Here is a 26,090-nt window from a genome sequence, read left to right on the forward strand (position 1 = left end):
TCCAACATGACCACTGCCTTATGTCATGGGGCACTTGAATCATAGTATAACGCAGCAACATGTATGGATAATTGTGATGCATACACACCACAGAGAGAGTGTTCTTGAGTATAGGAGGAACACTAAAGGGAGGAAGGAGAATTAAAGGATAATAATTACACTATGAAAAGGAATCTCTTACTCTGTGGGGCATCTGTAAACAGCAGCTATGTTTAACTGGGGCCTCTTTCTGTGGCATCGGTTTCTACAGGAAGAGGTGTAAAGAGAATAGAGATAGAATTCTATTAGCCTGCTGTACAAAAGGGAGCAACATTCTAGCCTGGTCGCAGATCTTTTTGTGCTGTCTTTCTAATAGCTATTGTCATATCATGACATTTGGCATACCAATAACTATATCAATTAGCTGTGGCACAAACAGATGTGGCTCCACACTAGCAAAATGCGTTATAACCCTACTAAAACGTGATCCCCTCGCATGAATGTGTGGCGAACAGGGAGCCATATTCAGAGGGAGGGATTTCAGTTGTTAATAAGCAACTTTGGTGCATTTTAGATCAGGCAGTATCCAATCAGCCCTGTTCGTCTTCATACACAAGAGCTGCTATTGGATAATACAGGCACATGACACATCAAGGCAGCCATGATTTTTTCTTAACTGAAACCAAGCAGCTTTTGGGTGGGGGGGGGGTCATTAGTCATTACTAGTCTGTAAGGGAAGTGTTGTAGCACAGAAGCACATGAACTGCTGAAAAAACAAGTGACAAACAGAAAGAAGCAGATGAGGAAACTCAACTATGTCATCCGCCCTTATGTCAGTAACTCTCTGCAGTGATTTTTCCAGCATTACATAACATGTATATTTTCATATGTTTCAAGTGTTCCATTTCAGGCGTCAGCGAACAATCACTATGGAGATAAACATATCCAATTTGGTAGAATGAGTGGAATAAGACAATATCATGATATGACCATGTCTTGTTTTAACTCGGTTACACTAGCTCTGACTTTGCTGATAGCTACTTTATTGAGGGAAAATGTACTTACTATGACTGAGATATGTGGTTGTCCCACCTAGCTATCTTAAGATAAATGCACTAACTGTAAGTCGCTCTGGATAAGAGCTTCTACTAAATCAAATCAAATGTATTTATAAAGCCCCTTTTACATCAGCAGATGTCACAAAGTACTTATACAGAAAATGTAAATGAAGCTTAGATCATGAATTGATACAGTGCTTGTCCGACAGTAACTGTTAAAGGCTAAGTTGTGATGGTACGTACCATATGTGGGAGCTGGATATTAGCTAAGCTGTTGATGAGAGAGTGGCTGAGGTTGGCTAGCTCGTGCAGTAGGGCGTCATTCTGCTGCTCAATCACTTTGTTCTCCTCCTCTATGGACTTCAGGTTAGTCTCCATAGTGGTGATCTGGGAAAGGAGAGAGAGACATTGAATTTAGTTGAACCACTGTGATATTCGGTTTGACAACAGAGGGTTTTGACTGACACTGAGGCACTTCCTAATATTCATGCCGTATTCTTATCACAGTTACTTGGGGGGATGAAACATCAACATCTAAGCTTTAATCCAGCAACCTGTTTCAATATTTTTCCCAAACTCAGCATGACTTACTGCCCTATAATAAATAATGAATAATAATGAATGAATCTCAAATGAATAATGAATTAATCTTACTTGTGTCCTAAGTTTAATCATGTCTGATTCCACTTGATTGTTCGATTCGTTTAGATCTTTGATTTCTTCATCCAGCTGTTTGATTTCCTCGTCATTTTCTATTCCTAGAAGAAAGGAAACATGAAATAAAATGTAAGATTTGATTAAGCTTGAATATTTTTTAGAGTAAACCAACTACTGGCCTAGTCAAAGGTTCCTGCTGGTATTACAGTGTTAGCTGACCTTTGCTTGCCCGTTGCTTGATTGTCAACATTTCTACCCCAGTCATTCTGGCTTTCTTCATGGCTGAGGTGGCACGGGGACAGCCGGAGAGACTGGTGAATAAAATCACATGACATGACTCCAACCCTGGTCTCAAGCACATTATTTACATACTTTCTCTGGTACTTGGTTACATTTATACACAGTTGCTCGTGTACAACACAACCGTGCAGAGCCACACCTACCTCCGATGTGTCAGGAAGCTCCCACTGACATGTCCCGATCCATCGCAGCCCGGGGTTGGGCACGACATGCCATCTGTCTTCCCGGACTTCCATGCAAACTGGGAGCCATTAACGTAGCCGTCCTTCTGCCGTTTGGCCGCAAGGGGGCAGCCTGATGCACTGCGGTGGGACGCGTACTTCCCCGTCACATGACCCTGTCCGTCGCAGCCTGGGACGGGACACCTGCGTAGAGGAGGGGTCACAACCTCGCTCACCTCACCTGCAGCACACCTGCCCCTGGTAACTGTGATTCACACAGTGAAATTACTAGAAAAATATTGGCTACTCTAATGAAAACAGTCCCCAGGTTATAACATTTACCCGTGATTCTACATTGATATGTCCTACAGAGTGACATTTGTGCTGATTAGAATTAGCTCAGCGTGTCTGGGGGCCGCTTCACTCTGGCAGTGGGGAGATCAGTGTTAATTATGATTGCAATGTTAATGATGATGGTAGATCCAGTGAACCTCGCAGGGATATAGGTGGCAGCAACAGTTGTGTAGAGATTGGGAGGTGATTGCTGAAAGGACGCAGAGTGAACTGTAGATGATTTGCGGCAAGGTCATATACACTTAACATTATGGCACTACTTTACCAAATGCCAGAATTGTCTGAAAGATAACCTTTACTGTACTGTCCCCACTAGGTGTACTACACTGGCTGTAGGGAAATATGAGGTGAAATACAGGACTATGGCTTCAAGAGAATATGTTATCAAGATACGATACACTATCCATCCGTTCCAAAGCCACACCTGATTGGCTCCTGGTCGTCCTTGTCCTCCTTGCTGTGCAGTATCTTGATCCCGCTCTTCTTGGCCCGTGGACAGCCTGACAGACTAGAAGGGAAAGGTCTTGTGCAGTTCACTACCATCTTAAGAGTATGATTACAACATCAGTGCATTTGCAGTTCATCACTTCTCAGAATGGTACATCTGTAACGTTAGTATGAAGTATTTCAAGACAAACCATGTAGCCTATAGACCTCTTTCTGTGTTTACAAACAGTGCCGCACTAGGGCGATGTGTGCAAGTTTGCGGCAGAACAAGGGGGAGTTCTTATAGAACACCAGCATAAAAAGCCTCTATTTACATTTTGCAGACGCTCTTATCCAGACCGACTTACAGGAGCAATTAGGGTTAAGTGCCTTGCTCAAGGGCACATCAACAGATTTTTGACCTAGTCGGCTCGGGGATTAGAACCAGCGACCTTTCGGTTACTGGCACAACACTCTTAACCACTAAGCCACCTGCCGCCCTATGTGGCTTATGAGTGCATTTCACACTACTTTTGGATTATAATTGGATTTTAAGGCTCGTATGAATGTCCTGCTTAATATAATGTTTGTGTCATCATTGTAAATCAACTGCATTATACTTAAAAAACACTTAAACTTCAACCAGTAAAATGGCTCTTTGGCTAGCTTTTGCTACAGCCTATATCAATGAGCGTTAACATTCTAGCTAACAACTGCTGCATCCAAAATAGTTATTTTGCAAAGATCACAACCAAATGTAATCTTAGCGACTGTTCAAGCAAGAATCAAAACATAATTGTGAGCGTATGAGAACCCAAAAAAGTTATGTTGTTTAGAAGTAATAAAAACTTAAATCTAAGCTATGTTGAATGGGCGCAGATGGCGATGGCTTTCTTACTGCCGCCAAGAGTCGCGCGCATCTGTGTGTGTGACGTCAGTGTGTCGTGTACTGGAAAGGGTCTATACAAAGACAATTATAGACAGTAATAAATTACTATCAGAGCTTAGTGGAACTGAAAACAAGTCTAAACAATCCACTCACCAATCCAGCTGTCAGGTTTACAAAATATGTCATATACACTGAGTGTACAAAACATTAGGACATCCATGACATAGACTGACCAGGTGAAAGCTATGCTCTCTTATTGATGTCACTTGTTAAATCCACTTCAATCAGTGTAGATGAAGGGGAAGAGACAGGTTAAAGTAGGATTTTTAAGCCTTGAGACAATTGAGACATGGATTGTGTATGTGTGCCATTCAGAAGGTGAATGGGCAAGACAACATTTTTAAGTGCCTTTGAACGGGGTATGGTAGTAGGTGCCAGGCACACCGGTTCGAGTGTGTCAAGAACTGCAACGCTGCTGGGTTTTTCACGCTCAACAGTTTCCCGTGTGTATCAAGAATGGTCCACCACCCAAAGGACATCCAGACAACTTGACACAACTGTGGGAAGTGTTGGAGTCAACATGGGCTAGCATCCCTGTGGAACGCTTTCAGCACCTTGTAGAGTCCATGCCCTGACACATTGAGGCTGTTCTGAGGGCAAAAGAGGGTGAAACATTAGGTATTCCTAATGTTTTGTACACTCAGTGTATATGTATCTACTAGCATCGCACTGCACTACAATCTGAAGTGTTGGGGGCTGCTGAATATACTGCATGGCTTTTGTCATTATGATGGGGTGCAAGTTACCTCCTGTGAGAGGTGTAGTTCCCAGTGATATGTCCAGACCCGTCACATCCTGGAGTGGGACACCTGGGACAGAGAGGGGACAAGGAGAGTGACTACAGGGGACAGGGTAATACCAAAGCTGACAGCATTGACACTATCAGGCTATTGGTCTATCAGGCTATTGGTCTATCAGGCCATTGGTCTATGAGGCTATTGGTCTATCAGGCTATTGGTCTATCAGGCCATTGGTCTGTCAGGCTATTGGTCTATCAGGCCATTGGTCTATGAGGCTATTGGTCTATCAGGCTATTGGTCTATCAGACTATTGGTCTATCAGGCTATTGGTGTAAGGCTATTGGTCTATCAGGCTATTGGTATAAGGTTATTGGTCTAGCAGGCTATTGATCTATCAGGCTATTGGTCTACCAGGCTATTGCTCAATCAGGCTATTGGTCTGCTGTAAAACTAGAGATTAAAATATAAAACTTACAAGGGTCAATATCAGAGACATTTATGAAATAAGGTTCTGCTTACTTGAGGTCTTGCGCATTGGTCGTCATCATACTGCAGATGCTTTTGTCAGCTAGCTGGTAGCTGGAGAGACTAGAGAACACACAAGCACAGAAGGATGACAGTAGATAACACAATGATAACATTAGATTCAGCGGCACAACTTTCACTGGGGACGGGGGAAATGTCCCCACCACATTCTGAAATTGCATTTTTGTCCCCCCTCCAGTTTTATCATTGGAATGTGATACAAAAAAACAAGGCAACAGTGTGCTTTAGGACCATGCGGATGCCTTCGAGCGGTCGGGTAGGCTGTTTATCCGACTGGATTAAAAATATATATATGCATATTAATGTCCCCCCCACTTCTAAAACCAAAGTTGCGTCCCTGATTAGATTACCCACAATGATAACATTAGATTACCCACAATGATAACATTAGATTACCCACAATGATAACATTAGATTACCCACAATGATAACATTAGATTACCCACAATGATAACATTAGATTACCCACAATGATAACATTAGATTACCCACAATGATGACATTAGATGAGGAAAATGGTCCCTAGGTAAAGGTATAAAGACTGTAAAGTAACGAGGGGATGAGAAAATAATGTTTTGGCCTTACGTGATGAGCTCCTTCTTGCCCTCCTTGCAGGGGGTGTACTTGTGTTTTGGGCTGGTCACGTCCCCTCCGTAGTGCTGCTCATCCAGAAGGTCCTGGAACGGATCCAGGTGGTCCGCCTGGTGGAGGGATAAAAGAAAGGAAGACTACATCATGTCATCATGTAGCCTGTGACCATAGATTCATATTACACGTCCTACATGACTCATTTCATTACATGATTACAATTCAAATGCACATCCCCATCTCTCCACTTAACCTCTGTGCTAATGCCCCACTGGAAATGTTTCATCCATGCTTGATTAGCAAGCCCAATAACACTTATGCTTAACTTATGCTTTTTAATCGGACACTGCAAATGTATCAATTTACTGCATGTTTTGCTTTGCGTAATATCAAAGATTCAGAGTACAACGTGTAAGGATAGCCTATCAGGCATTAATCATATGGTCCTCTGTAGCTCAGCTGGTAGAGCACGGCGCTTGTAACGCCAAGGTAGTGGGTTCGATCCCTGGGACCACCCATACACAAAAAATAAAATAAATTATGCACGCATGACTGTAAGTCACTTTGGATAAAAGCATCTGCTAAATGGCATATTATTATTATATATATGATGTTGCAGATCCTTAATGTATCTCACCCACAGGAGGCTTCTGAGAGGAGGACGGCTCATATTAATGGCTGGAACAGAGTAAATGGAATGGCATCAAAAACATGGAAACCATTAATACCATTCCATTTATTCTGCTCCAGTCATTTCCACGAGCCCATCCTCCCCAATTAAGGTGCAACCAACCTCCTGTGATCTCACAAAGCATGAATCCACAATAGGGTGCTTCACTGAGTCATTGGGTGAATCTCAATTGTTTTCCTTGATTCCTCGTCTCCTCTTCTGCTCTAATGTGTTTTGAGAAGGAGACTAGAAGGCAGGGTGTGAGGAATCAAGGAAAAACAATTAAGATTCACCCATTAAATCAATGCAGTACCAGCAGCATCCACTAAATGTCACTAAAATACTATCAGTGGATACTGGATACCCCCCACCCTCCCTTTCCCCTGGATGAGCCAAATCAAATCACCATTACCTGCATAGCCGTGGGAAGTTGTTTGGAGGTGGGGGTGTTGCGATGTTTTTGCAAGAAAAAAATTGCCTGCGCTGAAGATGTCTATATCAGTCTGCTAATACAGGACTAGCAAAGGGCCAGTGCACTACTTTTGTGAAAACATTTAAACTAAATGTTTACCAGCATTTGTAACGTGAGTCTGATAATTATCTGTACAAAACAGTTAATCTAATAATACTTGTGGAATATGAAAATACTTGCTTGATATATGTTTTCCAGTTTCTTGAAATACTTTGCAAATGCAACTTATTTCTATGTGAAAACTGAAATGGTCTATTCATTCCTTTTCAGCAGACACTCTGATCAAGAGCAACTTACAGTAGTGATTGCATACTGGTCCCCCGTGGGAATCGAACCAACAACCCTAGCATTGCAAGCACCATGCTCTATCAACTGAGCCACATCATCACAAACCACTTGATGTCTCAATGTACTCAATTACTGCATTGTGCGTTGTTTTTCTTCACGGTGATGGAAAGTCTGCAGGTACAAACCTAGATGACCAGCCTATGTACAATACAGTAATGTACATTTACAGTAAGTGGTTAGTAAGGATGGTCAATTAATACAGCACAAAAAGTGGTTGTTTTCCATGTTACTCTATCAAGAAAAATCTTTAATTTGATGTGGATGTTTTGTGTCTTAACTTTGCACCTTTTGATGTAAATATTTGAGGACAGGGTTTAGTTCTTTCTGGATTCCATTAGAATGACAATCGCAGAGAAAGGGACAGAGCAACAACTCTTACAGAAAGGGACAGGGCAACAACTCTTACAGAAAGGGACAGGGCAACAACTCTTACAGAAAGGGCCAGAGCAACAACTCTTACAGAAAGGGACAGAGCAACAACTCTTACAGAAAGGGACAGAGCAACAACTCTTACAGAAAGGGACAGAGCAACAACTCTTACAGAAAGGGACAGAGCAACAACTCTTACAGAAAGGGACAGAGCAACAACTCTTACAAAAAGGGACAGAGCAACAACTCTTACAGAAAGGGACAGAGCAACAACTCTTACAGAAAGGGACAGGGCAACAACGCTTACAGAAAGGGACAGAGCAACAACTCTTACAGAAAGGGACAGAGCAACAACTCTTACAGAAAGCGACAGGGCAACAACTCTTACAGAAAGGGACAGAGCAACAACTCTTACAGAAAGGGACAGAGCAACAACTCTTACAATTCCAACTATTGAATCCTGCAAGATACTGTTCTTAATTATACAACTACCATTTTTGCAAAAGCAGAGGTGCTGAAAAAATGTTTTTGCCCGAGCTAGAGAAGTCTATATCGGTCTGCTAATACTAGTAAAGGCCCAGTGCACTACTTTTGTGAAGAAATATATTTACAAAATATATATATATTTTCTATTAATATATATTTTATCATTGTGATTTTTCAGGGGGTGCTGCAGCACCCTCAGCACTCCTACTTCCTGAGGCTATGGTTACCTGTGTTCTGTCTATGGCTCATTAGGGAATATTGAACGCTCTCAGGGAGTAAAATATGTTCTGAATAAACCATCTTTGAATTGTGTCTCCACTGTAAGAGACCATTGAAATAAAATAGAGCACCACTCTGTTCAATAGATTAGAATTTTGAACAAAATAAAAGTATGACTACAATACCCATAATGCTGCGGTCCTTCCCCATACCTCTTTGTGATCGTCGTCTGTGATGCGCTTGATCTTGGTGTAGTCCACGGGTAGGTCCCAGCATTCGGCCTCGCTCATCTGGTAGCAGCGGCTGCTGTTGAGCAGGGCCTGGCGCTGGGTGGACATGGGCTGCAGGGGCGTCAGCACCGTGCCACCCCCCTCCGGACCCCCCGGCTGGCCCCGGCTCACTCTCAGGTCCAGGGTACTGTTGTCATCCATGTCCCCATCAGGACACTGTCAGAGAGAGAGATATGGAGGGATTGAGGGAGGGAGGGAGGGAGGGAGGGGCAGATCAAATTAAAGAAGGAGGAGAAGAGAGCAAGGGAGCACAGTAAATAGATTATAGGAGGGAAAGAGGAGATGAGAAGCAGAGAGACAGAGGAGAGGGTTGAGAGAGGAACAAAGCAGAGAGAGAGGAAAGGGTTGAGAGAGGGACAAAGCAGAGAGACAGAGGAGAGGGTTGAGAGAGGGACAAAGCAGAGAGACAGAGGAGAGAGTTGAGAGAGGGACAAAGCAGAGAGACAGAGGAGAGGGTGAGAGAGGGACAAAGCAGAGAGAGAGGAAAGGGTTGAGAGAGGGACAAAGCAGAGAGACAGAGGAGAGGGTTGAGAGAGGGACAAAGCAGAGAGACAGAGGAGAGAGTTGAGAGAGGGACAAAGCAGAGAGACAGAGGAGAGAGTTGAGAGAGGGACAAAGCAGAGAGACAGAGGAGAGGGTTGAGAGAGGGACAAATCAGAGAGACAGAGGAGAGGGTGAGAGAGGGACAAAGCAGAGAGACAGAGGAGAGGGTTGAGAGAGGGACAAATCAGAGAGACAGAGGAGAGGGTTGAGAGAGGGACAAAGCAGAGAGACAGAGGAGAGGGACAAAGCAGAGAGACAGAGAGAGGGTTGAGAGAGGGACAAAGCAGAGAGACAGAGGAGAGGGACAAAGCAGAGAGACAGAGAGAGGGTTGAGAGAGGGACAAAGCAGAGAGACAGAGGAGAGGGTGAGAGAGGGACAAAGCAGAGAGACAGAGCGAGAAGGGGAGACTAATTATTCCTCCTCCTTGGCCCAATCTGCAGCCCACACTGTGGTGGAGAGGAGATGTATGTACAGAACAGGGAATATCTCCGCGGCGCTCTGATGTTGATGATGATGATAGTGATGATGATGGTGATGATGATGATGATGATAATGGTGATGAAGAGGATGATGAGGATGATGGTGATGGTGGTGATGGTGCACAAAGAGAGGGACTGCCACAGAGCAAGAACATGTCCTCACAGAGAGGTCACTCTCTCTCACTCTGTCACCTCCACAAAGGGGCATGAACACAAGAGAGAGACATGGGTGAGAGAGCGAGCGAGCGAGAGGCAACTGAAACGCTCATCGATCCATTCCAGGCTGTCTGAAAAAGCCAAGGGCTCCAGTCCATTGCGTCCACAGTGCATATCTTTGTCCCACAGCCTCAGATGCTGTACTGCTCTCATGGCCGTGCCTGGCCCTCCACAGTGTAATAAATAGGACACATAATCACAGGATGCTAGGCCAGACTGCATTATTCTGTGATAAGCAAAGCAGCAAAGCCTAAATCAAGTGGCATAGAAAGGTATCTGACACCTAGCCTTCTGGATGAGGGCTCTGACTCATTGCTGACTGGATCAGACAAGGGCCCAACTTTCACTTGCACTGACTCAGGGTGACAGTAAGGAAGATATAATATCCTTATTTTATCTGAGATATAATGCAAATGTAGTCTGATAGATTGAAAGAGCAATAAAGCAAGCATGAAAGATAGGGGAAATAAATAGACAAAGGGATGGGGTGGAGAGAGAGAGAGAGAGATAAAGATAGAGAGAGAGAAGGTATGGTAGAGAGAGACAGAGAGAGAAGGTGTCGTAGAGAGAGAGAGAGAGAGAGAGAGAGAGAGAGAGAGAGAGAGAGAAGAGAGAGTGTAGTAGAGACAGAGAGAGAGAGAGAGAGAGAAGGTGTAGTAGAGAGAGACAGAGAGAGAGAGAGAGAAGGTGTCGTAGAGAGAGATAGAGAGAGAGAGAGAGAGAGGTGTATTGGCGAGAGAGAGAGAGAAGGTGTAGTAGCGAGAGAGAGAGAGAGAGAGAGAGAAGGTGTGGTTGACAGAGAGAGAAGGTGTAGTAGAGAGAGAGAGAGAGAGAGAGAGAGAGAGAGAGAGAGAGAGAGAAGGTGTGGTTGACAGAGAAATAAGTTGTAGTAGAAAGAGAGAGAGGTGTGGTTGACAGAGAGAGAGAAGGTGTAGTAGAGAGAGAGAGAGAGGTGTGGTTGACAGAGAGAGAGAAGGTGTAGTAGAGAGAGAGAGAGAGGTGTGGTTGACAGCAAGAGAAGGTGTAGTAGCGAGAGAGAGAAGGTGTGGTTGACAGAGAAAGAAGGTGTAGTAGAGAGAGAGAGAGAGAGAGAGAGAGAGAGGGGGAGAGAGAGAGAGAGAGAGAGAGAGAAGGTGTGGTTGACAGAGAGAGAATGTGTAGTAGAGAGAGAGAGAGAGAGAGAGAGAGAGAGAGAGAGAGAGAGAGAGAGAGAGAGAGTGTAGTAGAGAGAGAGAGAGAGAGAGAGAGAGAGAGATAAGGTGTGGTTGACAGAGAGAGAGAAGGTGTAGTGGAGAGAGAGAGAGAGAGAACCTGTCCTTGACAGAGAGAGAGAAGGTGTAGTAGAGTGAGAGAGAGAGAGAGAGAGAGAGAGAGAGAGAGGGAGAGGTGTGGTTGACAGAGAGAGAGAAGGTGTAGTAGAGAGAGAGAGAGAGAGAGAGAGAGAGAGAGAGAGAGAGAGGGAGAGAGAGGGAGAGAGAGAGAGAGAGAGAGAAAGAGAGAGAGAGAGCGTGACATAACAGCAAAGCAGCGCCCAAGAGGCGGAGCTCAAGCCTGCTGGGTGAGTGTGGGTGAGCATGAGTCTGGGCAGTAGCTCTCCCTACCTGGGAGAGGAGGTCCTGGGGCTTGCCTCCCAGGCCATGAGGCATCTCCCTGCAGCGCGTGGACAGGTTGAGAATGGCCGTGGCGGCCATGTGGGCAGCCTCCATGTCGTGTGTGTAGTCGAAGCTGCTCTTACTGCAGGTGCTGCTGGCGCTGCTGCCGCCCCCTCCCCCTCCCCCTCCGCAGCTCAGACTGCTGCTGCTGGGAGCGTATCTGCTTGTCGTGCTGCTGGGAGCGTAGCTGCTTGTCGTGCTGCTGGCTGGGCTCTTACAGTAGCGCTTGGCTGCAGGGAGGGAGCACAGTGGACAGTTCATACACAACATACAGAACACACATACAGAACACACATACAGAACAGAACATACAGAACACACATACAGAACACATACAGAACACAACATACAGAACACACATACAGAACACATACAGAACACAACATAAAGAACACAATATACAGAACAGAACATACAGAACACACATACAGGACACATACAGAACACAACATACAGAACACACATACAGAACACATACAGAACACACCATACAGAACACAACATAAAGAACACAACATAAAGAACACAACATACAGAACATGTATACAGTAACACACAATGATGACACCGAAGCAGAAGGCCAGATTTTGGCCCCAAAAAGGAACAATATGAAATATAGAGAAATAGAAAGAGAGATGTATAGAAAGACATGACATATACAAACATTTAGATATAGATATATAGATAGATAGATAGATAGATAGATAGATAGATAGATAGATAGATAGATAGATAGATAGATAGATAGATAGATAGATAGATAGATAGATAGATAGATAGATAGATAGATAGATAGATAGATAGATAGATAGAAGATAGATAGATAGATAGATAGATAGATAGATAGATAGATAGATAGATAGATAGATAGATAGATAGATAGATAGATAGATAGATAGATAGATAGATAGATAGATAGGTAGGTGAGGTGGTAGGTAGGGAGGTGGGTAGGTGGTAGGTAGGTAGGTGGTAGGTAGATAGGTAGGTAGGCAGATAGATAGATAGATAGATAGATAGATAGATGAAGATAGATAGATAGATAGATAGATAGATAGATAGATAGATAGATAGATAGATAGATAGATAGATAGATAGATAGATAGATAGATAGATAGATAGATAGATAGATAGATAGATAGATAGATAGATAGATAGATAGATAGATAGATAGATAGATAGATAGATAGATAGATAGATAATTACTAACACCTACAGGGAAGTCTTTCAATGGAAGGTTTGCTCCATGGTGAATGCTGTGTGAGAGCAAATGAGTGTGCTCCTGGTTGGAGAAAGAGGAGAGGGCGACAGAGATGGAGAGCGCGAGGAGAGAGCTAGAGGGAGAGAGAGAGCGCAAGCAAGAGGGATGGGAGTGGTGTGAATATGGTCTTGGCAGTAAGGGCTTGCAGGCAGCAGAGTGTGTGAGTGAGCGGGGAAAGCAGAAGCCTTCCTGCATCACTCCACACTGCAGCGAGCTGAGGCAAAGAGCGTGAGAGAAAAACCTTCCAACCAGCAGCTCGAAAATCTATTAAAAGGAATGGGTTATGTTCTATGTTCATCTCCAATCCAGATTGTGGTTGTTCACTCTTATTGTGAACTATGCAATATCAAATTGATGGAAATAAAATATAGCCCCCAAAATTGGTTTTAGGCATGCACATGTATTTCAGTAGTTAATTTGCATTGTATATGTGTAGAGTATAGCTTCTGTAGAGTGTACCACTGTTCAACATATTTACATCATTGTCTAAGCACAGATCTAGAATCTGGGAATAATGTGTGTGTGTGTCCCAACATGCATGCGTGCATACGTGCATGTGTCAGAGTGCACAAGCAGTCATTCCCTACCGTCATATCCCTTGGGTGAAGTGTCCATGTCCCGTCCGTGGGGCTTGGGGGCCAGGCCTGTCTTCCCCCCACTGTAGACGTGGTGCTGGCTGTCGTAGCCTTGGCCGTAGTCGAAGCTAGTCTTGGAGTACTTCTCCAGCTCCTTGGCTAGGTTGGAGCGCGGCGTGCTGGTGGAGACGTTATTTTTGTAACCGTACTGTGGGATCTCCAGCTGTTTCACAAAGCACATTGGCCTGGAAGATAACCATGGACAGGGGGGGACGTGTTTGTGTACACGCGGTGAGAGTGGTCTGACTGTCTGACTGAATGGTGCATGTCCTCACTGGACCACTAGGGGGACTTCATTTGTAAGAGCATGAATCATAAGCGCTACTACGGTAGGCATTCTATTGTGCTTTCTACATCTATATGAGGTAGGATTTGAAAGCAGAGAGAGTGATGGAGGTCAGAGTTTACATTCACGGCTACAGGGAATGCACTGGGATGAGCAGAGAGGTTGGGGGAGTGGTGGTCATGTGATGAGGGTGTGAGTGAGTACCTCAGCACACGATCTGAAGCCTGGCTGGACTTGGGGCCCCCGTCACATGGGATGTGCTTCTCCTGGACTTTAACCATCTTCTCTGCAGCGGCGATGGGGCACCCCGAGAGACTGCAAAAGCATTCACACAATGGAGTGAGGCCTAATTAGCCAGAACACACTCACACACGCACACAAGCACACACACACACCCCACTTGCACAGACACGTAATCCCCCCCACCCACACACACACATGCCTACACAGTCTGCCTCACCGATAACAGACACATCCTATCAATCAACTAAATTTGGCTTTGATTTAAACAGCATTGCAAATTTTTAGCTATAAAATGGGGCTCCACGTATGAATTATGTATTTCCTATGGCCTAGTTCTTTATTGCAAAGCCGGAGCTTTGCAGATACATATTATTGGCTGCCTGGGCATGAGGGGCTGCTGAGCTTCAGAGAGCTCCCCTCAGCTAGATACTGCAGTCCTTTCAGAGGCATTCTGGGTAGGTTCAATTGGGAGAACTGATTCACCACCATGCCAGCTTCTGTACTCCCTCCTCGCCTCCTCTCCTCCTCCTCTCCTCATCCTCTCCTCCTCTCCTCCTCTACCACCTCTCCTCCCTCCTCCTCTCCCTCCTCTACCACCTCTCCTCCTCCTCTCCTCCTCTCCTCCTCTACCACCTCTCCTCCTCCTCCCCTCATCCTCCTCGCCTCCTCTCCTCCTCCTCGTCTCCTCTCCACTTCCTCGCCTTCTCTCCTCCTCCTCGCCTCCTCTCCCCCCCCTCCTCTCTTTCTCTTCCCTCTCCTCCTCACCGCCTCTCTTCCTCTACCCCCACACTCTCACATAGAAACCAGTCACTCTCACATACAAACCAGGCACTCTCACAGACAAACCAGTTACTCTCACATAGAAACCAATCACGCTCACATACAAACCAGTCACTCTCATATAGAAACCAGTCACTCTCACATATAAACCAGTCACTCTCACATACAAACCAGTCACTCTCACATACAAACCAGTCACTCTCACATAGAAACCAGTCACTCTCACATACAAACCAGTCACTCTCATATAGAAACCAGTCACTCTCACATACAAACCAGTCACTCTCATATAGAAACCAGTCACTCTCACATACAAACCAGTCACTCTCATATAGAAACCAGTCACTCTCATATAGAAACCAGTCATTCTCACAAACAAACTGGCACTGCTTTTGTGTGAGAGATGATTGTGGTCTCGGGACCCTCTCCTAATCGTTTCATATCCATGCGATAAATAAAACATTGATACAGCCAGCCCCGGAACACACACACGCTCACATACAGACACACGCAGATTTCAAAGTGGCGAGGACCGTGTGTCAAACTGACAGGACTGCTGTCAGTATCGTCGAGTTTCCATGACAACAGTGAGGAGGAGAGAAATGAGAGACACAAAAGCTACAGAATTCTCTCTCTTTTTTTCCTACGTCTTGCTATGCACTGCTCCCCAACACTACTAATGACTACACAGTGTGTCTGCCAGTCCCAAAGGAGGTGTTCTATATAACATCGCCTTCAGCAACTGGGGAAGGTGAGGGAGGTGTGTGTGTGTGTGTGTGCATTGTCTATTCATAGTGTATGCATCGTGTGTGTTGTTGTCTGTGTACCTACATACAGTATGTACAGAACATTGACTAACTAACTTGTTGGAAAGGCGGCATCCTATGACGGTGCCACGTTGAAACTCACTGAGCTCTTCAGTAAGGCTGTTCTACTGCCAATGTTTTGTCTATGGCGATTGCATGGCTGTGTGCTGGATTTTATATACCTGTCAGCAACGGGTGTGGCTGAAATAGCCGAATCCACTAATTTGAAGAGGTGTCCATAGTGTATATAGAGTAGGTATAGGTGTGTGTTTGTTTGTGTGGCGCTGTTTGAAGAATGTAGTCATCTTAGCATCCTCCAGGCTTTGTGCTGCTGTACTGGGAGACAGTGGCTCAGCCTCTAAACACACTTCTTTTTTGTTTTTGTTTTTTTTGTTTAGGGGGTAGATCAGCTTAATATTGCAGATAGATTGTAACTTCCATCAATGTAATTGTCTGCATCACTTCCAATCCCCCATGTTTTTTATATATATACTCCCCTTTATTACTTTTCAACCCCGCCATCCTTTCCCTACTTGGGGTAAATTAGTGAACAACAATGCTTAGGCCTCTAATTCCAGCTTATACTTACTATCTACATTTTATGGACACAGTCAATTTTACAATAATTATATTTTGTTTGTTTTTTCTCCTGAACTTCTTCTACTCTCAACCTCTCCGATCATTTTCATGATGTCCATCCGGTTTGCTTCTATATGCCATATCTTTCTAACTGTGCTCTTTCCCAAAAGCTCCCAACATACAACCTATATACTTATTATGGACACAGTATGCATACAATATTAGTTATCTTGTTATTATTTGTTGTTAGTTGTTATTAGTCCCATCCTTCAACTCCATTCAACACCTCCCATCTATCTCTTAACACCATCCATATAGGATTTCTATTTGCCATATATATTTCAACTGTACTGTGATGTTTTACAAAAGTTCTGAACCTTTCTATTCTCATTGTTTCTACAGATTGTGAATTAAAAATAAACATTTTTGCTAAAAGTATTATTATATTATTGTTCGATTGACTATGACTTTTCAGATCACCCAGTAATGCTATCTGCAAGGTTAGCTCCAGGTAAATATTGCAATCCTTTAGCCATTCCTGGACCTGTGTCCAAAAACAAGCTACAAATGGACAGAAACACACTTAGCTACAAACAATAGTTTCCTGACCCTGAGATACACCGTTAGCAAGTGACTATGATACCCCCACATTCCTATTTCTAACTTTTTTGCTCTCTCTTACATCCTGAACAAAGAGAACAAACAACACATCTGACTATAAAACTAGCCATTCCACTATTTTATTTATTATTTTCTCTCCCAGTGCATGCCCTGCCTGGTTGCCAGCCACTCACCTGCGGTGGGAGTTCCTGTTGCTATTGACATGGCCACGCCCCGAGCAGCCAGGAGTAGGGCACTTTAGAACATTTTCATACATTGCAAGAACTTAGGACAGACAGGGAGAGGTGAGAGAGACAGCGAGGTGTTAGGAGCACCCTGAGTCAGTGGTTATTGTCCAATTATAATGTGTTAGTGAGCAGAAAAAGTGTCATGCACTGTTACAGTCAACTGTCATGTTGATGCTCATGCAAGCAGCAGAAAAATAATAGATTGAATCAAGCAGCGTTCAAAGGTAGTCGGCATGTTGTTAGTCATTCTGAAGCATCTTGATGGACCAATCCATAAGAATTGAAAATGGTATCTAGGCAGACATTTGCTGTGATATTTAATTTACATATGACGTATTATAAACTGGGTAGTTCGAGCCCTGAATGCTGATTGGCTGACGGACGTGGTACATCAGACCGTATACCACGGGTATGACAAAACATGTATTTTTACTGCTCTAATTACGTTGGTAACCAGTTTATAATAGCAATAAGGCACCTCGGGTGTTTGTGATATGTGGACAATATACCACAGCTAAGGGCAGAGTTGCGTTGTGCCTAAGAACAGTCCTTAGCCGTGGTATATTGGCCATATACCACACCTCCTCGGGCCTTAATGCTTAAGTATATATTTCCTTTACAGAAGCAGGAATAGAGGTACGTCTGGTAAACATAAGTAGTCTCACAAAGAGATGTCAATTATTTTATGTATATGATCTATAGAGGAGACATTACTTTGCATGCAGGCATGGACATCGATCAAGCAGGGTGAACGCAAAAAAAGAGAGAGCACTCCCATGCTGATCGGAGGACGACCTCACGTGTCAAACCAACACAAGAACCACATCAGGGCATTTGGTGAAAAAGAGGTACCCAGAAAATCAAAATAAAATTTGAAAAATGTTGTTACACATGGGAGGGCAACAAACAGTCTAGATGCCCCCAAGCACAGTCAGTACAGGATGTAGTGAGCGGGACTTACTCTCTGGTGGCACCCTGTCCTTGTGGGGGCAGCCTGACAGGCTCCTGTGGTGGGGGTAGAGACCCGTGACGTGGCCTGTCCCGTCGCAGCCCGGGGTCGGACACTTACTCTCCTTCTTGTCCCCCCTTGAGGAATCTACCAAGGAGAAAAAGTCATCTCTCTATCTAGGTTGGCATTCTATCCTGGTTACTACAGCATGCCACCCCTATTACACTGTTGTTTACCTAACTCCATTTAGAGTGTCATAAATTCATATTGTTTTTTAAATGTTATTTTACTAGGCAAGTCAGTTAAGAACAAATTCTTATTGACAATGACGGCCTACACCGGCCAAACCCGGACAACGCTGGGCCAATTGTGCACCGCCCTATGGGACTCCCAATCACAGCCGGTTGTGATACAGCCTGGAATCGAACCAGGGGGTCTGTAGTGACACCTCAAGCACTGAGATGCAGTGCCTTAGACTGCTGCGCCACTCGGGAGCCAACGATATTATATTATTTTTACGATATTATCCCCACAAATTTGCCCTTGCAGTTAGAGGGGGACGGTAAGAAACACAGACTATAGTCACACCTGATTTATCAGTTTATCATGGCAATGCATGTTCCCCCCACATTCCCCCCACGCTCACTGAGGAAAATCTGTGCAATTGCTCAATCCCAATGTCCCAGAAATGCAATTTCATATTTCATTAAAAATGTACACTTGCTGTAGAGATAACACAGAATGACTAAGCCTGTGTGAAACTGGCTTATCAGCAGTTCTCCCATATGTGTATCTGGGGCCTTGCTATCGCCACCATCTCCACCAATCCTCAATGGTGCCCCCAAGGACATGGAACAATCCCAACTACGTTGAGCAGAGGCAGTGTGTATGAGCATTGTCTCTGTGCGTCACAGCTAGATGGGCTTTGTTCAGAAATACTAATGAATCACAAAGCTATCAATAGTCCTGACCCTATGGCAACATTAGAAAAATTAATTCCCCCACACAAGGCCATAGTCCCTTCCTTTGATGATGAAGACTTTGAATTTGAAATGATAACTTGATGATAGATTATCTAATGTTATTATGGCTGTTGGGAAAAAAATAACTAGCATGTTGCCAGATCTGTAGGGTCTTACCAGAGCCTTGCCAGCTATATGGTCTCCAGACTAAAGTTATACGTAATATTCCTTGAGACCTCCCCACTAGCTTCCTGTGCTAATGGAAGTTAATAACATACCATTACAGTACATATCTGTGATGACCAACGATGGGTGGTCCTTAATAATAGTAATTTTTCCATGCGATTTTTGCATGATTTGACGCCTGCTATTCATCATCCTGTGGCTACTGATGGCAAGACGTTTTTTGGAAGACTACGAGCAATGGGCAGAATTATCTGGAGAAATGACTTCAAATGGCTTTGGATGTCCACTACTTCAGTATAACAGGAACTTAAGTTTCACATATTAGATGCTTAAATAATGCCTGAACATACAGTTCAGTATGGTTACTGAATATAGTATCCTCTTCCCTTCATATGAACAGTGTTAACAACCAAAATAGGCTACTGCATACGCTAATCTGACGTCTCCATTCGTATGGATCGTATAACGTTTATGGAAGATAATTTGATCTTCGGTTCAACCAAATCAAATCAAATGTTATTGGTCGCATACACATATTTAGCAGATATTGTTGCAGGTGTAGCGAAATGCTTGTGTTTCTAGCTCCAACAGTGCAGTAATATCCAACAATACACAACAATACACACCAATCTAAAAGTAAAAGAATGGAATTAATAAATATATAAATATTTGGACGAGCAATGTCAGAGTGGCATTGACTAGAATACAGTAGAATACAGTATATACATATGAAATGAGTAAAACAGTATGTAAACATTATTAAAGTGACTAGTGTGACCAGGGCAGACCAGTAGCTACAGTATTTGACTTTCAGATCGATGTCCTTTGTGTCCTTTGGAATGTCACTCAAAACACAGCGTCTCCGTCCAACGACCATGAACGCCACGTGCCACCCCCCCCTCTGATGCTACTGTAATAACCCTGTCGGACATGCTGCCTATTCATCTGCTCTGAAGCTTTCTTATGGGTTAATAACTGCACACACAGAGATGGGATGGCTCACTCCCATGCCTGACAAGTCAAGCCTCTGCATATTGCACGCCATACTATTTTAACAACATAAGTTTGTAGCCAATGCTGCTGCTGCTGCTGCCACTGCAATATGCAGCGTGGAGACCAGCCGGGGGAAATGTTTCTGTCCAGGGAAGAGCTGAACTACTGGGCAGGGGTCAAGCAAACATCCAATGTTATTAGATCCATGGGCGAAATAAGATATCCGAGTTATTCAGCTTGATGTTACATAATTCTGTTACTGTGGGCCCTATTGGCGACTGTTGAAACATATTATCAGCAGGGGCTGATAGCCTAAGTCTTTAAGAGTTAATTTAATATAAAGGCTACATACATTGACTGAAATGCTGTTGCCACTGAGTGCATCGTCAATACTGTACACATCAGAGTGAAGATACTAGCTGACATAGGGGCTATTGGGTGAATAGGGTGAGTGTTGAGAGTTTCAGGAAGTGGTTACCTTTAGGGTAGTATGCTCTCTTTGACCCATCGTGGTGCATTCTGGACTTGCGCTCCTCTGCCCCGCTGCTCTGACGGGGGCTGTGCTCGCCGTGGCCGCGGTGGTGGTGATGATGATTGTCCCTCCGGGCCACCGTATGATGTCCCATGCGGTCCCTCATGACCTTGGCTCGCTCCGACTCCATGGCAATGGCCTTCTCCAGCAGGGACAGGTTGCCTTTGGTCATGTCGAAGGCCTCTTCCGAGCGGTCCGAGGCCACCGACGTGGTGTCCTCATCCCGGTCCTGGTGGCAGCTGGCCGAGTAGCCCGTCCTGGAGGCCGGGCTCAACTGCTCCTCCAGCTTCATCAGGTTGACCATGTCTGAGTAGTTGCGCTCCAGGGACCCACGCTCATCTGGCTGCTGGCCCTGCTGCTGGCCCTGCTGGCAGTTCTCGTACCTGGGCAGGTGGTGGGCCTGGGGCTGGTGCTGAGCCTGATGGTGCTGGTGGTCGGTTTGGTGCAGCAGGTGGTGGTGGGGCTGGTAGTGCTGCAGGCCCGGGTGTCCAGGGCGGTCAGATGGAGACGTCTCATTCAGCTTGCGGGCCAGGTCAAAGCACTGGTTCCTCAGACACTCCAGGCTGTTGAGACACACCTCCTCTTCGCTCTCCTCAGCCTGACCCCTGACCCCATGATGGTGGGGCCGCCCGTTGGGATGCCCGCCGTCCTCCACCCCTTCTAGGCAGCCGTCGTCAGGCAGCACGGCACCGTGGCCCTGTGCCAACAGCTTGAGCGAATCCACTGTCTCCCTGACCACGTCACTGTCCAGGTCCACGCTCAGCTTGCCCTTCCTGCCCCCGCCGCGCTCGCTACCCTCATCATCGTCATCATCGTCCTCGCCGGCGCTGTTGGAGGAGTTGCTGTTCATCTCTGACTCGGTCATGGCCTGGTAGGCGGCGTCCTCTGCGATCTTCCCCAGATTGAGAAGGGACTTGGCCACCAGCTCATCGTAGTTTTCATACTCTTCCCCATTAGGGCCGACGTTAGGGCCGGGGCCGCTGTTGTTGTTGCTGTTGCTGTTGTTGTCCTTCTGTCCCATCGGGTGATGCTTTGATTGTCCACTATTTTTGTAGCGGTTCCCTGTGGTCATGAAAGGAAGGATAGACCTTTCAGCCCTTACTATAGTTGGATAGATGAAGAACAAGCCCATCATAGTTTAATTCTTTGGGATATTAATATGAAATTCAACATCTTTCAAAAACATTCAGTCTACTTAGATTCTGATCTGCCTTTGATCTGCCAGTTCTCAGATTTTTACTATCAAGCCCTTCAATGTATTACTTACTGGTTTGGATATTAATCATCACATTAAATGGACTATGTTTGCATTAATAGTTTGATGTTGTAGATCATATATTTGGCCAGTCATTGCCAGTATAAAATCCTTTAAATAAAACCTGTAAAAGTCAAATCTAACGTATCTAGTACAACTAATAAACCAAACGCCTTTTAATTAATCCATTTAAATGTATTTACTATTCAACTAATCATGGATCATGAGTCACTGTGGTTATTTACAAAAACATATAAGCCAGAGCCCCTGAGAACCATGTGATTCCCTCTCCTAATAAGTTTCAGTGTTGATTTTAGGGACAGCGGCATATGAGACCGTGGGAGGGAATGTAAGAGGCGTATGAGGTGTTCTGATTCGGGAGCACGAAATGTCCCCGGGAGAAGGCATTTCCACTGGAGGGGGGTTAATAACTCTGAGAGCTCCTCTCTCGATAGCTCTTGAAGGCACTGTCAAAAACGATTGAGGACAAGGGAGAGAGGGAGAGACAGAGAAAGAGAGGGCTGATGGAGGGAGAGCATCTGGTGCACCGGAGGTAGAGGACCTCTTATTACACCCCTCCTCCTGAGGACCCTATTGGCCACATGCTCACAGATTGACCATCATGCCTCTCTCCCTCTGCCCAGACAGACCCATTTCACCAATTCTATTCTCTCTGGGGTATTATGCCTCCGTCTCTCCATGATTAGGTACGGCTCTCACTTGCCACATCAAAGGTGCATCACTTTGATTAGAAGTATATCTTTGATTCAGGGACCTCATTTCTAGTGGCAGCTTATTAGCGTAGCAAATAACTCCCAGTTCCACCCAACTCTATCACCCCCTCTTATTTCCCCAGAAACATTGGAAATATGCACTCACCTGGCTCATGGTGACTCTGGTGCTCTTCTTCTTCTTCCTCCTCATGTTCATCTTCATCGCCCTCATCCTCCTGTTCCTCTTCCTCTTGCTCCTCCTCTTCCTCTTGCTCTTCATCATCCCCATCCTCTGCTTCCTCGTCTTCCTCTATCCCTTCCTCTACCTGTTCTACCTCTACTGGCCCTACTACTTCAATCTCCCTCTCCACCTCTTCCTCCTCCTCTTCCTCCTCTTCCCCTTCCTCCTCGTCATCCTCCTCGTTATCCTCCGAAAATCCTTCCTCCTCCTCTATCTCCTCTTCCTCTTCCTCCTGGATCTCCCCCTCTACCTCCCCCTGCTCCTTCTCCTCCCCCTCGTCCATGGGTTCAGGTTCATAGGAGGGGAAGATGGCAGCAGGGTCCTCCTCTAGGTCGGGAGGGGTTAAGAAGGGCTTCCTCTTGGGGGCAGGCTCCAGAGGCTGTTTCTCCTGGGTCTTCCTCTTCTTGGCCAGGGGGCAGCCATAGACACTAAATACAAGACATGAGAGGAATAGAGATTTGTTCAATGTCCTTAATGAGATAAATGTTCTATATCTCTAGAGATACAGTGTTATTGCCAGATATAGCCAATCTGGCACAATGTTAATGACTTCTATATCAGCTCAAATCTGGAGGATTCATAATGCAGTCCAACAGCTCAGAGACGACGTCAATCATTGCATAATGTCAACTAAACAAGAATTGAAATACATATTTTCTAACCAACAGGAAAATGAATTCTCTACTTCAATTACATTCCCAAAAGCCACCTCATTTCGAAAACCCAGCAGACTTCGTTTAGAAGACTCAGCCTCCAAAATGTAAAACCAATGCTTATTCAACCAGCCCTCAATTACACAAATCCCATAATAATCATTAGCTGTTGAGAGATTTCACTTTAATTGCTCCAAAACAGCGAATGAAATTATGCATGGTTTTAATGTGGATTTTAGGAATTCAATTACTTTATTTCCATATCTAAGGGCTTATTTATAGTTTGGAAGGGAGAGTTGAAGGTTGCTGTTCTTTATCAATGAGACTAGAGTAGACAGTGATGAGATGCCACAGTTCTTTGTGTGGCTGTAAAATAGTAGTAGTAGCCTGGATTCCACACTCAACATTGCTTCACCATTGTTTCACCATTGTTGAAGTGAAACAAAAGTGAAACAGAGGGATATTCAGTGTGGATTCCAGGCTTAAAAAGTAGGGCCATACCTCAAACACCTGTACAGACAGTGAAGCTATAACAATTACAACTGGTCATAGTGAGATTTAAAACATATTGTCATTGTCACGCCCTGGCTCTGGGGACTCTTAAATGTTGAGCCAGGGTGTGGATTTTTCCTTGTTTAGTTTTCTAGGTTTGTCATTCTAGATCGTGTATTTCTATGTTGGCCAGGGTGGTTCCCAATCAGAGACAGCTGTAGCTCGTTGTCTCTGATTGGGGACCATACTTAGGCAGCCTGTTGGCATGTTACGTTGTGGGATCTTGTTCCGTTTGGTTTGGTGTGGTGTGTATAACCTAGGACTTCACGTATCGTTTGGTTTGTTGTTTTGTTCGTGTGCAGTACGGTAAATAAAATGTACGTTTATCAAGCTGCGCCTTGGTCCGAGTCTTCATGTGACGATCGTGACAGTCATCGTCTCTACATAGAGATTATCCAGTCAAACAACCAAACATTGTCCAATGCCTTTCTACTGTATGATGTGTACAGATGTAGGATCTTAATTTGAGCCAGTTTGCTACAGCAGGAACATAATCCTGCAGCAACAGGAAATGTGAATTATTATGTGGATTATAATTAATGGAAATGTTTTGTAGGGGTTGATACATTTTTCGTTACGGCAAATCAAGTCTGAAATTTTAAAGTGGAAATTACAAACTTTAGAAGCCTTTTAAACGTTGAATACACTACAAGTTTGCATTTCCTGCTGTGCAGGAAGATTCCTGCAACAACAGGACGATGAAATTAAGATACGGCATCTGTATGAAAACATCAACCCTGACTATGAATGCTGGTTATACTGTGTAAAGGCCCAGCCGTCATGCACATCCTCCTCGAGCGGCTCACATGCAGTGGTGGATTTGTCATATTAGAGTAAAAGTAAAGATACCTAAATAGAAAATGACTCAAGTAAATGTAAAAGTCACCCAATAAAATACTACTAGAGTAAAAGTCTAAAAGTATCTGGTTTTAAATACCCTTAAGTACAGTGGTGGAACGGTACTCCATTGTCATACTAAAGTAAAAGTTAAAGTAAATGCTATACATCAAATTCCTTATATTAGGCAAACCAGACGGCACAATTTTTAACATTTACGGAAAGACAGGGGCACACTCCAACACTCAGACATAATTTACAAACACTGTATTTGTATTTAGTGAGTCCGCCAGATCAGAGGCAATAGGGACGACAACACATTATATTGATAGCTGCGTAAATTTTGACCACATTGCTGTTATGCCTGAGCATTGCAAATGTAATGAGTATCTTTGGGTGTCAGGGAAAAGGTATGTAGTAAAATGTACATATTTTCATTAGGAATGTAGTGGAGTAAAAGTAAAAGTTGTCAAAAATATAAATAGTAAAGTAAAGTACAGATACCTAAAAAATGACTTAAGTAGTACTTGAAAGTATTTTTACTTAAGTACTTTACACCACTGCTTGCATGCTGGGTTAGGAGTCATCAGGCAGTGAAATGGCCCACATTTCTACTCTATTTGCTGTCGTTAATCTCCCCTCCCACTCAGCCAATGGATCCAGCCTGCCCTAATGTGTGCAAATCTACAGTCTCGGTCAGACTGAAGGACCACCGGCAACCGACACAATGACAACACATTCTAATGGGCCTCTCCATCGCTGCTCCATTTTGAATTATAAACAACGATAAGGGTACACACACACACACACACAGAGAGAACTGCTCCACACACAACATATCATGCACAACTGGGAGATCCATTTCCTATCGTCAATTTAGCTACACAGACTAGAGAATAACAACAAAAAGAAAGATGTGCAGGGAGAGTACGGGCTGTGATCAGAGAGGAATCCATTTTCCTTTCCATAAATTTGACATGTATTTATTTTCTCTCTCTTCTTCTCTTCCTTTTATCCTATAGCTGTCAGGCAGATAGCTTGCGGGTGCAAACTGTCGACTGTTGACTGTCTCAGTGTGTGTGTGTGTGTGTGTGTGCATGCTCCACTCAGTATGACCTTGGACACCTCAACGTCTCCCACAGGCAGGCCACACCAATTAAAATTCCACAGGTAATTAAGCCACATTTGAATAAGGGAACACTGCAGACAAGTTGGAGAAGGATTGTGCTGTAATTATGTGGAGAGAGAGAGAGAGAGAGAGAGAGAGAGAGAGAGAGAG

General features: G+C 44.4%; 1 protein-coding gene across 10 annotated transcripts in view; it reads right to left on the reverse strand.

The window, feature by feature from the left end:
* The window catches only part of LOC121548600 (myelin transcription factor 1-like protein), a 61,251-nt gene that overhangs the window by 6,736 nt on the left and 28,425 nt on the right, over positions 1–26,090 (reverse strand). For 2 of the 10 annotated variants that reach the window (XM_041860102.1, XM_041860101.1), the window contains exons 6-22: positions 22,695–23,197; positions 20,507–21,661; positions 17,900–18,034; positions 16,885–16,975; positions 13,887–13,997; positions 13,349–13,581; positions 11,453–11,733; positions 8,535–8,768; positions 5,756–5,898; positions 5,144–5,212; positions 4,631–4,693; positions 2,934–3,032; positions 2,138–2,359; positions 1,914–2,005; positions 1,692–1,795; positions 1,281–1,424; positions 182–244 (exon numbers count right to left, since the gene is read on the reverse strand). In XM_041860102.1, coding sequence (XP_041716036.1) covers positions 182–244; positions 1,281–1,424; positions 1,692–1,795; positions 1,914–2,005; positions 2,138–2,359; positions 2,934–3,032; positions 4,631–4,693; positions 5,144–5,212; positions 5,756–5,898; positions 8,535–8,768; positions 11,453–11,733; positions 13,349–13,581; positions 13,887–13,997; positions 16,885–16,975; positions 17,900–18,034; positions 20,507–21,661; positions 22,695–23,197 — 3,742 coding nt within the window. Of the gene's footprint in view, positions 1–181; positions 245–1,280; positions 1,425–1,691; positions 1,796–1,913; positions 2,006–2,137; positions 2,421–2,933; positions 3,033–4,630; positions 4,694–5,143; positions 5,213–5,755; positions 5,899–8,534; positions 8,769–11,452; positions 11,734–13,348; positions 13,582–13,886; positions 13,998–16,884; positions 16,976–17,899; positions 18,035–20,506; positions 21,662–22,694; positions 23,198–26,090 lie in introns of those variants that run through there. The other 8 variants (XM_041860109.1, XM_041860105.1, XM_041860107.1 and 5 more) reach the window with 8 other exon arrangements.

This window comes from Coregonus clupeaformis, chromosome 33 (assembly GCF_020615455.1).
Source record: "Coregonus clupeaformis isolate EN_2021a chromosome 33, ASM2061545v1, whole genome shotgun sequence".
Classification (NCBI taxonomy): domain Eukaryota; kingdom Metazoa; phylum Chordata; class Actinopteri; order Salmoniformes; family Salmonidae; genus Coregonus; species Coregonus clupeaformis.